At 44.0% G+C, this 14,184-nt stretch overlaps 2 protein-coding genes across 2 annotated transcripts in view; both read left to right on the top strand.

Moving 5' to 3' along the window:
- grhl3 (grainyhead-like transcription factor 3) overlaps positions 1-6,020 on the top strand; it is a 6,664-nt gene extending 644 nt beyond the window's left edge. Inside the window, exons 2-15 of the mRNA XM_087780180.1 lie at positions 214-388; positions 484-539; positions 874-1,114; positions 1,173-1,400; positions 1,905-2,016; positions 2,091-2,185; positions 2,496-2,654; positions 2,734-2,809; positions 2,880-3,001; positions 4,128-4,153; positions 4,223-4,308; positions 4,373-4,458; positions 4,531-4,595; positions 5,344-6,020. Coding sequence (XP_087636306.1) covers positions 214-388; positions 484-539; positions 874-1,114; positions 1,173-1,400; positions 1,905-2,016; positions 2,091-2,185; positions 2,496-2,654; positions 2,734-2,809; positions 2,880-3,001; positions 4,128-4,153; positions 4,223-4,308; positions 4,373-4,458; positions 4,531-4,595; positions 5,344-5,461 — 1,645 coding nt within the window. The 3' untranslated portion in view covers positions 5,462-6,020. The remainder of the gene's footprint in view (positions 1-213; positions 389-483; positions 540-873; positions 1,115-1,172; positions 1,401-1,904; positions 2,017-2,090; positions 2,186-2,495; positions 2,655-2,733; positions 2,810-2,879; positions 3,002-4,127; positions 4,154-4,222; positions 4,309-4,372; positions 4,459-4,530; positions 4,596-5,343) is intronic.
- Positions 6,021-7,192: 1,172 nt separating this feature from the next.
- On the top strand, positions 7,193-12,437 carry cldn23l (claudin 23-like). Its single transcript, XM_087779996.1, has 3 exons — positions 7,193-7,253; positions 10,528-10,747; positions 11,304-12,437. The coding sequence occupies exon 3, from the start codon at positions 11,374-11,376 to the stop codon at positions 12,145-12,147; it is 774 nt and encodes a 257-aa protein (XP_087636122.1). The 5' UTR covers positions 7,193-7,253; positions 10,528-10,747; positions 11,304-11,373; the 3' UTR covers positions 12,148-12,437.
- Positions 12,438-14,184: the final 1,747 nt, after the last annotated feature.

The following is a 14,184-nucleotide window of genomic DNA, read 5'->3' as shown; positions in this document are numbered from 1 at the left end:
CCTTTTCTTAGGATTCTTTGTAACTTTGTTTGGAAGATGTTACTCACTCTTGTCTGTGGTTTTGCAACCGAAACCCTTCATGCTTCAGGGCAAGTATGCGCCGCATCCCGAGGCTCGGCTTGTGAAATCCTAAATATGCGCGATCGTCCGCCGACTTCTGGAAGAAAAATAATCTCTAAAATAATCTCTAAAATAATGGTGAATGCTCCGCAGGACTCTTGGACTGGTCAGTCAGAGTGAAAACTTCAACTACAACCGGTACGCCAGTTATAATATGGACCCCTGGTCCTACCTGGAAAGTCCCATGGCTGAGGAGAACCATTCCAAACCCAGACTACACCCCGGAGACGACCTGACGGCGCTGACCATGCTGTACGAGCAGTGCAAGGTACAGCATCCACACCATGAACCAGACTTTAGATTCTTTTACGGTACCAAGAAACGACTCCATTCACACTAACATTTATTGTTGATACTTTTCAGACCCAGAAAGAGCAGAAGATGTCCGGGTCCAATCGCAACATCTGCAAGGCCGACAGGTAATTTCAATTTATTAAACCCGTTTTTCTTCTACTGGAATATCGTGTAGCAACACCAAAGAAAATGTTCCTTAAATTAGAAGGACAGGAAGACGAGGCTTGTTTCCTGCTTCTGTCCCAGAAGCCATTGTTGTGGCTCAGTGTTGTCGACTCAAACGTTTGAAAGGCTTTACAGTGAAACTCAAACAGGATTAGGGCACAAACAAAACCCACCCACGGTCACTTTTCAGTGGCAGTGAAGCCACAAGATGAAGTGTCTCGACTCACTGGAGTCGTTGACTCGGATCAGTCGGCTCTCGCGGGGCTTGAAATTCATCTGACTCTTCTGCTCCAGGTCTGATCTGCCGCTGCTGGACACGTCGGCGAATGTCATGAAGATTCTTTCGGAGAATGTTCCGACCAGTCACTCGCTGGAGGTTCTGGGATCCAAGGCGCTGGCTCCGGCCACCTCGGACACCTACGCCACACTGACCAGCGTGGTGTCGGACACGTACAACAAGCAGGAGCTCAACCACATATTCGACACTTTACTGTGGCCTTCTGAGGCCGGTGCGTTCCCTGATCCCAGCACCGAGGTGAGCCTTGACATTTCCTCAGACTCCATTGAGATGCTGAACTCTTGCTGTCTCTCAGAACCTTCCCTACAGTGACCCTTTCCCCGAAGACAACTCCAGCCCGGTCTACTCCGCCTCCTACACCGACTCCCCGGCTGAGAGGTACAGAAACGAGTTCCAGTTTTCCCTCGGCGCTCCGGCGGCCACAGGGAAATCCACCGACATCCCAATGGTCTACCTGAACAAGGGCCAGTTCTACCCCATTACCCTGCAGGGAGTGGACGCCCCCACGGCCACCAAAGTCAAGGTGAGAGTCTGCTCCGACAGGATTCCTTCATCATGATTGAGATCTTTCTTCTGCATGCCAAAAGGAAAAACCCTTCCCAAATTGTCGGTCCCTCCCTTAAAGCCAGCTCCTCGGTGACTCATAAATCCCGCTTGACACCTGGAACACTGGGCTGGTACCAGTGTCACCGTCCTGCCCTCTTAAATGAGATCTTTACAGTAACCGGGCCAGAGTGCACGCTAGCTTAAGTTTAGCCGCGACTGTCTGACTTGACACATGCGGAGCAGAATGGCCGCGGTGAAAGAAGGTGTGGCGAAGGTTTAGAAACAACCCGTTTCTTTGTCTGGTCGGGCCGAGCAGAAGAATAATCACAAACACTCGCGGCTCACTGCAAACAAGTGTTGACAGTCAGAGCAGAAAAGAGGGATTTGTGGTGATGAATGAAAGTGTTTCTAGTGTGCAGGTGTAAAGAATTCCCCTCTGTCGGGCAAATAAACTCACTCCTGTCGTTTCTCTCCTGAGCAGACGGTGGTGATGGCCGTGTTCGAGAACGACAAGACGCCGGAGATGCAGCTTCGCTTCTGGAACCACTGGCACGCTCGCCAGCCCACGGTCAAACAGAGGGTCATCGACATCGGTACGTCACGTTCTTCTGAGTCACACTAGTGTCCCTCGATGTTTCTAAATCATTTTTATACTTCATTTTCACAGCCGACTACAAGGAAGTGTTCAGCGGCATCAGCAACATCGAAGAGGTCGCCTTCAACGCACTGTCCTTCGTTTGGAACCCGAGCGAAGAAGCCAAGGTAGAACCTCAGACCAGAATATTACGATGTTACATAAGGTGGTTCGGGGAGGTCGTCGGACAAATGGCAGATATTTGAATAACAGCAAAGAAGGAATCCTAGAAATGCACTCGAGCTAGAGGCGGTGTCGTGAGGTTATTTCCCACTGTAGCCTTGAAGTGGAGGGAGTCGGAGAGAAGATGACACTTGAGATGTCACAAGATATGAACCATCTGTGACTTATGTGTCTTATCAGTTTTCTTGTCCTTATCTCTGCGATCTCACACCCAACAGTTCCCAGTTTTTAAAGCGCAATGTCTAACTTCGGCAGGTCTTCATCGGCATCAACTCCCTGAGCACCGACTTCTCCTCGCAGAAGGGGGTCAAAGGTCTTCCTCTCAACCTGCAGATCGACACGTATGACTTCAGCTCGGGAACCAACCAGCTCATCCACAGAGCGGCGTGCCAAGTCAAGATCTTCTGCGATAAGGTGCGACGGCGTCCGGCGTCGGGTGATCTGCGCTTGAGTTGTGCTTTTAATGTTAAAACTCTGGTGATGGTGTCTCCAGGGCGCCGAGAGGAAGATGCGAGACGAGGAGCGTAAGAGGAGCAAGAGGAGAGGAAAGTCTGCCAGCGACGCCAACGGTTTGTGAAGCTCTACAGAGTCACATGTGGGTCGACCGTCCTGTGCTAACACCATCGCTTTGCCTTCCAGCCAAGTCGCTGGTCAGCAGCTCCATGGGCACTGAAAGCACCTTCTTCCAGACCCTGGAGGACCACGTGACCCAGCCGGTCCTCTTCATCCCAGAGACACATCTGTCCAGCCTACAGAGAATGGTAAGTTCCTGACACCTCAGCAGCTTAATCCTGCGACGACGCAGACTCGCCCCTCAGGGCATCGAGACACGAGGAAAAAAGTGTGGGAAAGTATGTAGTGGGAAAAGGGGGAGGAGATGATTGTCAGCGAAAGTCAGGTGAAATACCTACCTGGGATCAGATGGGCTAATTGGAGACGAAACCAAACATGGACAGTACAAGCCGCTGCAGCATCTAAGATTAAGTTATGAGGGCTTTCTGTCTCACACACACACACACACACACACTCACACACACACTCACCAACACACACATCTGCTGCATCCGTAACATATACACCACCCTCATCCTCACACTCTTTCACTCGCTGTCACAACAGTGTTGTTCAGACAGGTCAGTGTTCCCACACTCCTGCCTGATCCACCACAGAGAAAGAAGAGAAAGATGAACAAGTAAATAAAACAAAGACATATAAAGAAGATGGAAATGAAGAACAGAAAACGATGAACAATAATCAAACAAAGATGAAGGGAATGAACTGGAGAAGGAAGAAGATAAATTATAGTAATGGGAAGAAGAAAGAGAAAAAGTAAAACAGACCAATAAGAAGACAAAGAAAACAAAAACATAAAAAAGGGATGTGAAAGAAGAAAAGGTGAAAAAGTAAATGAGGAATAAATGAACAGGAAAAAGGGAGAGAAAAATACTTCCAAAAAAGAAAATATCCATCTTATTTTGAAAGAAGACAGGAAGTACCTTCAACATCCTGATAGCATCAGATCAGACTGTTTCAAACCAGTGTTGTTGGTGGTCGTTGATAAAGACGGTAAAGTTCGTGGCTTTAAAAGAATATTAAGACGTCGTGTTTTTGGGAAACCTCACCAGGGAGTGAGCAGGAAGTTAAGCAAGAAGTTAAGCAGGAATCCATGGACCTGGTGGTTTGTTCTGACGGTGTCGTGACATTTGCTCCAGTGGTTTGGCCAGTGTGATAAATAAGGTCCTATCTCGGTCACGCCATCGCAGCCTACGGTTCTGTTCTGGGAAACGGCGTCTGGCTGGTGATAAAATTCCGCCCGAGAAGTGTCAGACAATGGCAGGACATTCCTTATCAGCTCAGTCTAATCAGATCTCTCTCTTCTCCTTCTAGGCCACACCTATGGACGACAGCGACAGGTGAGTCTTCAGACCTTTGACTTGGAAACTGTGAAACGATCTGGTTCTAAATGTGTTCTGTTCCTTCAGGAGCTCCATGAAGAGGTTGTACCCGGACCGGGACCAGATCAACTCTCCACCCAGCAAACAAGCCAAATGGGACGATTCCCACCGAGGTAGGACCTGAACCCGAGACGAAGTGCCTCCTGAACCGTCCCGAGCTAACGTTTGTCTTCTCAGTTCTCCTGTACGTGAGGACGAGCGCCGAGGAAGTGTTCGACGCCCTGATGCTCAACGCGCCGACGCTGACGGGCCTGAGAGAAGCTGTGAGCAAACACTCGATCTGGTCGGATCTTCTCTTATCAGCAGATCAACTCACTGTCACTCTTCCGTCTCAGATTGCAGAGAAGTATGGCGTGCAAGAAGACACCATTGGGAAAATCTACAAGAAATGCAAACGAGGGTGAGCGTCTTGTGAATGTGTTTGTTCTTCTAGCTGTAGGCGGCTTTAACTTTAGCATAAATCCAAACCTCTCTGGGCTCCAAGTCATCCTCCCGTAAGGAAGCTAATGCCGACAAACCGGGTCGACGGCTCGCTTGGCTCGGGCTCGTGGAATGTTTTTAATTGACCCCGAAAGAAAGACATCTGACGGCGCGATGATGAGTCACTGACAGCCAACTTTATTTATGTTCTCATAACACGTCGTCTTGGCTCTTGGGGAAGTTCTTTAGTTCTGCTGAAGGATTTCCAGTTAATGGATGTTACCCAAAAAGAGACTCTTGCCAAAAAAAACCCGAGTCACCGCGACGGTTCTGAAGGAAGTGAATGTTTCAAATGTGAGCTGGAAGATTAGGATTGACGTGAGGCTTTTCATCGCCGCCGTCACATCATGGGGAGCAGCTAAGCTAACAGGTCGGGCGACATTCTGGTGCCGTCGCCTCCCTCGCTGGCTCTTCAATCAACCCTGTCCCTGCAGGCAGAACCGCAGGAGCCACGGGCTCCTCACTCATTAAAGCCTTTAAAACATAAAGGTTAGTTTTCGTGTTAGACAGGGGTGCGGTCCAGCCGAGGGTGACCTGATTTGCACAAGAGATTTACTGCCTCTTTGTTTTCCACGCTTCGGAATTATTATTATGATGAAAGGTTCTTAACGCGTGGAACTAAGGCTAACGTTAGCAGGTCCACTCAAGTCCTCGGTCTTCTCTTCCAGGATCTTCGTCAACATGGACGACACCATCGTGGAACACTACACCAACCAGTCGGCCTTCCTCATAGAGATGTCCGAGGTGGCGCCTCGCCAGGTCCAGATCACTCTGGTGGAAGTATGAGGGAACCCGTGGGTTTCCGAGGAGCGAACGATCACCATGATGTCTTCAAGCACTGCCGCCTCGCACTCGCCACCAACTGAACTTTGTAAATATTTAATGTATCGCAGGAGCCTTTTATGAGAATAGTCAGTTTGTAAATAGTGTAAATAGATTTTTTAATATATCAGTGTTTTATCAACTTGCATATTTCAATTTGTTTTGCTCTCTGGACTTTAGTTTAGTTTCATTTCCTGTACAAACCAAAGGTGCCTTTTTTTAAAAACACATCATCCAAAACGAGTCGTCATCTCACACTGTTTTTTATCGACACTTCAAGAATAAAAGTCGCACATTTCCCTCCGTCTGACCACCAGAGTTAGTGTTGGCCTTCATTTAGCCAAAGTGATGGACATTTCCTGTTTGTATCTTTTTATATTTTTGGAAAGTGTTGAGACTCCAATATCCCTCTCTTTGTATTCATTTATATTTTTTTCATTCATCATTTCAAACCAAACCTATACCATATTTCATGATGTCTCTGCAATGATGTTGCATTGGAACAAAAATAAAGAAAAAACAAAACAAAGATAAAGTTTGTTTTTATTGAACTGACTCAGAATGACATGTTCTTGTACAAAATGGTGGAAAGTGCAAATGTTTGTCTATTTGTGTCAAGATTTTGGAAATTTGTTTTGAGCTTCTCAGCCACCGTACAACCAAAAGATTTAATTATTAATTATACGTTGATTCATGTTGATATAGTATAAATATGCTAGTGTTTAAGCTAAGCTAGCTAGCATCAATGTCAACAACTGTACTTGTCATGTTGATATAGTATAAAGATGCTAGTGTGTAAGCTAAGCTATCTAGCATTGATGTCAACAACTATACTGCTCATGTTGATATAGTGTAAAGATGCTAGTGTGTAAGCTATGCTAGCTAGCATCAATGTCAACAAGTATACTGCTCATGTTGATATTGTATAAATATGCTAGTGTTTAAGCTAAGCTAGCTAGCATCAATGTCAACAACTGTACTTGTCATGTTGATATAGTATAAAGATGCTAATGGGTAAGCTAGGCTAACTAGCATTGATGTCAAAAACTACACTTTTAATGTTGATGTAATATAACGATGCTAGTGTTTAAGCTAAACTAGCTAGCATTGATGTCAACAACTATACTGCTCATGTTGATATAGTATAAAGATGCTAGTGTGTAAGCTAAGCTAGCTAGCATTGATGTCAACAACTATACTGCTCATGTTGATATAGTATAAAGATGCTAGTGTTTAGGCTAAGCTAGCTAGCATTGATGTCCACAACTATACTGCTCATGTTGATATAGTATCAAGATGCTAGTGTGTAAGCTAAGCTAACTAGCATTGATGTCCACAACTATACTGCTCATGTTGATATAGTATAAAGATGCTAGTGTGTAAGCTAAGCTAACTAGCATTGATGTCCACAACTATACTGCTCATAGTATAAAGATGCTAGTGTGTAAGCTAAGCTAACTAGCATTGATGTCCACAACTATACTGCTCATAGTATAAAGATGCTAGTGTCTGCATCAGAGGAGAACGTCTGCACTGCAGGAGCTGCAAAGAAACAACAGTTTCTAAGCAGATTAAAAACAGTGTTTCTGTGAATCTCGCAGTATTTCTCTGAGGCAGCAGCAGCTTCGTGTGCAGACGCCACGGACGGAGGGATGAGGAGGATGGAGGAGGAGGAGGAGGAAGGAAGAAGAGGAGCTCTCGACAAAAACATGTCTGCAGTCCTGCCGGGAGGACGACGGCGTTCAGCAGCTCAACGGTGAGTTCTTGACGTGACTGAGTCGCTCCAGACGTGATGTTGCTCCAGTGAAGATGATCTGAGAAACCCTTTGAATGGAGCTCAAGATGTTGTTTTGTTGTGCAGTGTTGTGGCTCATCTGCAGTGGTCAGTACCTAAAGAAAGGGCTGTCGAGTCAAAACCACCTGAGAATCTTTTTTTTAAGAGTCCAGACTAGTCCTGGAGTCAGGAAGCAGCCAACCTACAGATCAGCCAGAGAGTGCGTGCATGTGAGTGTGTGTGCCTTTTTGTGTGTGTGTGTGTGTGTGTGTGTGTGTGTGTGTGTGTGTATGTGCGACATTCTAATCGAATCTAAGGTAAAACCAAACTAATGTTAACACATTAAAAGTCTACATTTTAAACTCTGGGTCAATCTTCGTCCACTAGAGGGAGCTCTTCTCTGAGGCTGATGATGTCATAAAATCAGAACCTGTTACTCTGTCAGGTGAACGTCAACTGCTGCAATGCATCATGGGACTCTTATGATTCTCATAACACAACAATTATAATCCAGTGTTGTTGGTTCGAGCGTCGACATCGTTACACACTCGATACACACATCGACACACACATCGACACACACATCGACACACACATCGACACACACTCGACACACACATCGACACACACTCGATACACACATCGACACACACATCGACACACACATCGACACACACATCGACACACACATCGACACACAAATCGATACACACTCGACACACACATCGACACACACATCGACACACACATCGACACACACATCGATACACACTCGACACACACATCGACACACACATCGACACACACATCGACACACACTCGACACACACATCGACACACAAATCGACACACACTCGATACACACATCGACACATACATCGACACACACATCGACACACACATCGACACACACATCGACACACAAATCGATACACACTCGACACACACATCGACACACACATCGACACACACATCGACACACACATCGACACACACATCGACTAACACATCGACACACACATCGACACACAAATCGATACACACTCGACACACACATCGACACACACATCGACACACACATCGACACACACATCGACACACACATCGACACACACATCGATACACACTCGACACACACATCGACACACACATCGACACACACATCGACACACACATCGACACACACATCGACACACACATCGATACACACTCGACACACACATCGACACACACATCGACACACACATCGACACAAACATCGACACACACATCGACACACACATCGACACACACATCGATACACACACATCGACACACACATCGACACACACATCGACACACACATCGACACACACATTAACAGTTGTCGGTTTAATTACTAACCAAACAGAATTCTTGCAGCTGTCAATCATCGTCGTCTGCGAGGAAAAACAAACACATTCTTGGCAACAACACAAACTAGAAGGTAACACACACACAAAGAAACAGAGTTTTAGACAAGATACATTTCAGCATTCAGCAGATTAAATATATAAAATATATATATTATGTTTGTATAAATATATTATATTTAATGTTTATATAAACATATTATAATTATTGTTTATATAAATATATTATATTTAATGTTTGTGTAAATATATTACATTTTATGTTTATATAAATAAATTATATTTTATGTTTATATAAATATATTATATTTTATGTTTATATAAATAAATAATATTTTATGTTTGTATAAATATATTATATTTAATGTTTGTGTAAATATATTATATTTTATGTTTATATAAATAAATAATATTTTATGTTTATATAAATAAATAATATTTTATGTTTATATAAATAAATTATATTTTATGTTTGTATAAATATATTACATTTTTGTTTACATAAATATAGTATATTTTATGTTTATATAAATATATTATATTTTGTCGTTATATAAATATAGTATATTTTATGTTTATATAAATATATTATATTTTGTGTTTATATAAATATATTATATTTTATGTTTATATACATAAATTATATATTATGTTTATATAAATATATTATATTTTATGTTTATATAAATATATTATATATTATGTTTATATAAATATATTATATTTTATGTTTATATACATATATTATATATTATGTTTGTATAAATATATTATATATTATGTTTGTATAAATATATTATATATTATGTTTGTATAAATATATTGTGTGTCAGTCTAAGAAGGTATTTGATGGTTAAGTTAACTTTTGTCAACAAATGATACACATGTTGTCAACATGTTTACCTGCTTGTTGTGTGTTTTCTTCTACGACTATTTTCCCATCAAAGTATTTTCCTGCTCAGAAGCTTTTCATCTATTTCCTGTTCAGCAACTAGTTCTGTGAATGTGTGTGTGTGTGTGTGTGTATCTGTGTGTTTGTGTGTGCGCATGTAACCATGTGTGCGTGAGTGTGTGGTTGTGTGTGCGCATGTAACCATGTGTGCGTGAGTGTGTGGTTGTGTGTGTGAATGCGCAACATTGTAATTGGTGCAGGTGTGTCGCTGAAGCTTCATGAAACATGTCAACATGATGATGTGTCTGTTGTGTTGACAATAATAATAATAGTTTGTTCTCCCCGTGTTGCGTTGGTTTACTCCAGGAACTCCGGTTTCCTCCCACAGTCCAGAAACACACAGAGGTTGATCGAGAACTTGAGGAAATTGTCTGTAGATATGAGTGTGTGTGTGAATGGTTGTGTGTCTTTGTGTGTCCTGAGACAGACTGGCGTCCTGTCCAGGGTGTCCCCTGCCTCTCGCCCTATGATACTGGGATAGACTTGTGTTTTTGAAGCGGGATGTTCAGGATCTGAGCAGAGAGCGCCACCTAGTGGACGCAGAAGCTGCATGAAGCTTCAATGAAACATCGGTGAAGATTGTTCTAGTAACGTTCATGTTGGTTGTACTGGTTGTGTCTGGATCACCATCTGGATCCACAAACTCTTTGAAGGACCTGTGTAGAAAGTGTGTTATCTATTGATACCATTGTGTGCGTGTGTTGTGCGAGCGAGTCCTGATGCTACCTTTGCCATCTTTAATTCATAAAGTGATGGGAGTGAAAACATTGGGCAGGAATGCGGATGCTTGGCAGAGGTCTGCACCGGTTCGGTGCTTCACTGTTAACATGTTTGGTTGTGTGTCTCGTGGTGTGTTGCTCGACAACGATGTTGTGTTGTTGAAAACACACAGTCGTTCTTCTGCTCCTCACAGTCCATCGAAGCTGGCGGCAGCATCAGGCTGCAGCAGGAGACGGTAACCTAGCAACTGACGTGTCCCGCGTGTCCAGCTGCCTCGTCATGTGTTCCACAACACGCTTCACACGCTACACACGCTACACACGCTACACACGCTTCACACCTGCTGTCGCCGCCGTCTAGGAAGCATCTGCCGTCTGGCGGAGGAACCTCTGACGCTCCAGGAGATCCATGAGGTGAGACTGAACCTGATCTGTTTGTTTTGAATGATTTCATTCAATTATTCCTTCATTTAAACGTTTGATTTCCTTTTTCAAAATATTCAATATTTAATACGTTTAAAATGAAAATAAGTATTTTAAGAGTTTGATCTTAATCCAATAATTAAAAAAATAAAGCCTTTTTTGATTCGTAGTCTTTTCAATTCAGTCTTAAAATGTTCCGTAATAAGTACTAAATCAATACTTCTGTACTGAAGGTTGATCAGCTGCTCTGATCTCTGTTGGTCTGAGACTCTATTAACATTTATATTGAATTTAAAAGACCAAGATTTAAGAAATATTTAATTTCTAGAATATAAAACGAAATATTTATATTTTTTAATTATTCAATTATTTGAAAAACAACCTTTCATTATATTAAATTAAATAATAAAATCTTAACCCTCCTGTAAGTGTTGAGGCCCTCGGGTCACCTTGACCCTGAACACGTGTGTTAATAATACAAATGTTGATTCAATATATTCTGAGGTCTACGGTTCTTCTGATGGAATGTTTCGTGGTTTGTCTCCAGGCAGGACCTTCTCCCGTGAGGACCTGACCACCAACAGAACCTCGGACCCACATGTAGCTCCGGCGCCGTCATGCTTCAGACTCCGGCCTCCATGGTGATGGGCATCGTCTTCTCGCCTCTGGGTCTGGTCCTGCTCTTCACCGCCGCCATCACGCCGCAGTGGCGCGAGGGCCAGTCTCGCCTCAGCACCTCGGGCTCCGGGTCCCTGCTCCGGGCCGGCCTCCGAGGACACGGTCTGGGGCTCGGGTCCGGGTCGGTGGAGGCTCTGCTGCTGGTGCGCTCGGACGGGCTGTGGGAGAGCTGTCTTCAGGTGGAGCGCTCGGACCTCAAGCAGTGCTGGCCCCTGGCCGGGCCCTACCAGAGGGACCCGCGGGTCCGCCTGGCCCAGGGTCTGGTGCTGAGCTCCCTGTTCCTGTGCGGCACCGGGATCGTCCTGGCCTGCGTGGGCGTCCGCTGCTGGACGGACCTGCCGCTCCGAGGCGTGACGGCCACAGGCGGACTCATGGTGGTGACGGGCGGCGTGCTGAGCCTGACGGCGCTGGGGGTCTACACCCACAACCTGGCCTCCCTGGGCCTGCAGGAGCAGCGTCTCGGCGCCTCACGCTTCCCTCGGCTCAGCCTCCACGCCGCCGGCTCGCTGTACTTCGGCTGGCTGGGCTCGTGTCTGCAGGTGCTGGGCGGCGGAGCCTTGATGCTGAGCTTCAAGCGACCGCCGCGACCCACCTGTCCGTCCTGCCCGACCTGCCCGACCTGCCCCGAGGTGCCCGCCTGCCCCGCCTGCCGCTCGTGTGCCAACGTCTCCAACAATAAAGCCAGCACCGACGTGTACGAGGTCAGCTGTTAGACGACGACAACAACACAACAACACACACATGACCACGTGACAGAAAAGTAAGTAAGTAAGTAATATTTATTTATATAGCGCTTTTCGAGACCAGGGTCACAAAGCGCTTAAACAATCAAAACAATACTCAATAAAGTATATACTTTAAAGATCAAGATAATACTGAGAACAACACAGGAGTTCGAGAAATTCAAAGAAAAGCCTGAACAAATAGAAACGTCTTAAGATGTTTCTTAAAGGAGTCAGTAGATCATCAAACACACATGTTTCTTGAAGGAGTCAGTAGATCATCAAACACAGATGTTTCTTGAAGGAGTCAGTAGATCATCAAACACAGATGTTTCTTGAAGGAGTCAGTAGATCATCAAACACACATGTTTCTTGAAGGAGTCAGTAGATCATCAAACACACATGTTTCTTGAAGGAGTCAGTAGATCATCAAACACAGATGTTTCTTGAAGGAGTCAGTAGATCATCAAACACAGATGTTTCTTGAAGGAGTCAGTAGATCATCAAACACAGATGTTTCTTGAAGGAGTCAGTAGATCATCAAACACACATGTTTCTTGAAGGAGTCAGTAGATCATCAAACACACATGTTTCTTGAAGGAGTCAGTAGATCATCAAACACAGATGTTTCTTGAAGGAGTCAGTAGATCATCAAACACAGATGTTTCTTGAAGGAGTCAGTAGATCATCAAACACAGATGGTTCTTGAAGGAGTCAGTAGATCATCAAACACACATGTTTCTTGAAGGAGTCAGTAGATCATCAAACACAGATGTTTCTTGAAGGAGTCAGTTGATAATCAAACACAGATGTTTCTTGAAGGAGTCAGTAGATCATCAAACACAGATGTTTCTTGAAGGAGTCAGTAGATCATCAAACACACATGTTTCTTGAAGGAGTCAGTAGATCATCAAACACAGATGTTTCTTGAAGGAGTCAGTAGATCATCAAACACACATGTTTCTTAAAGGAGTCAGTAGATCATCAAACACAGATGTTTCTTGAAGGAGTCAGTAGATCATCAAACACAGATGTTTCTTGAAGGAGTCAGTAGATCATCAAACACAGATGATTCTTGAAGGAGTCAGTAGATCATCAAACACAGATGTTTCTTGAAGGAGTCAGTAGATCATCAAACACAGATGTTTCTTAAAGGAGTCAGTAGATCATCAAACACACATGTTTCTTAAAGGAGTCAGTAGATCATCAAGAGCAAAGAGAGAGAAGATTGTTCCAAAGCTTAGGAGCAACAGCCTGAAAAGATTTCTCTCCTCTGGTCCTGAGTCGTGTTCAGGAACCATAAGTAGATTCTGATCCACAGACCTCAGAGCCCGAGCTGGGGTGTAAGGCTGGATTTCTTCTAGAAAACACGTTGTTATGAGTAACTTCACTGCGTTACATTCACTGCGTCGACTGATGGTATCACAAACAAACATAAATACACAAACACAAATATAAATCACTTACTTAACATGTTCTGCTTCATTCTATGACGCCGTGAAACGTTACGTCGCTTTCGTGATGACATCATCAACACATCGGACACACAGCAGGTGCGACAGGAACCATGTTTCCCGGCGAGAAAGTTTGGACAAACGTGTGCTGTGTCTCAAATCACATACTTAGTTAGTATTCTTAGTGCGTAAGTGCGTCTCAATTCTTAGTATGTAAATGTAGTTAGTGCTCCATACACACTAGATTGACACTTAAACACACACTAAACTGAGTATAGATCGATGGACACTTTCTACACTAAACGGCTCCATCTTAGTGACGTTGTAAACGGAAGTTACGTCATATATATATATATATATATTCATATACTTAAAGGTGTATTTTCAGCAGCAGTACGAGGATAAACACGTCTTCGCTGCTGATACCAGCTTAAATATCTCGCCAATATCTCGTTTCTCATATTTTTTCTTTATTTCTTCTTCCAAACCAAACGTGCTGCCAGCAGGTGGCGATAGTGTTCCTACAGCTGGTTGAAATAATCGTTAAATAGTAGTAGAAGAAGAAGCTGTCGCA

This window comes from Callionymus lyra, chromosome 18, assembly GCF_982586985.1.
Source record: "Callionymus lyra chromosome 18, fCalLyr1.hap1.1, whole genome shotgun sequence".
NCBI lineage: Eukaryota > Metazoa > Chordata > Actinopteri > Syngnathiformes > Callionymidae > Callionymus > Callionymus lyra.
This window is presented reverse-complemented; position numbering and strand designations above follow the sequence as displayed.

Coding starts and splice junctions, on each gene's coding strand:
- cldn23l (XM_087779996.1), top strand. CDS start 11,374: ATGCTTCAGACTCCGGCCTCCATGGTGATGGGCATCGTCTTCTCGCCT.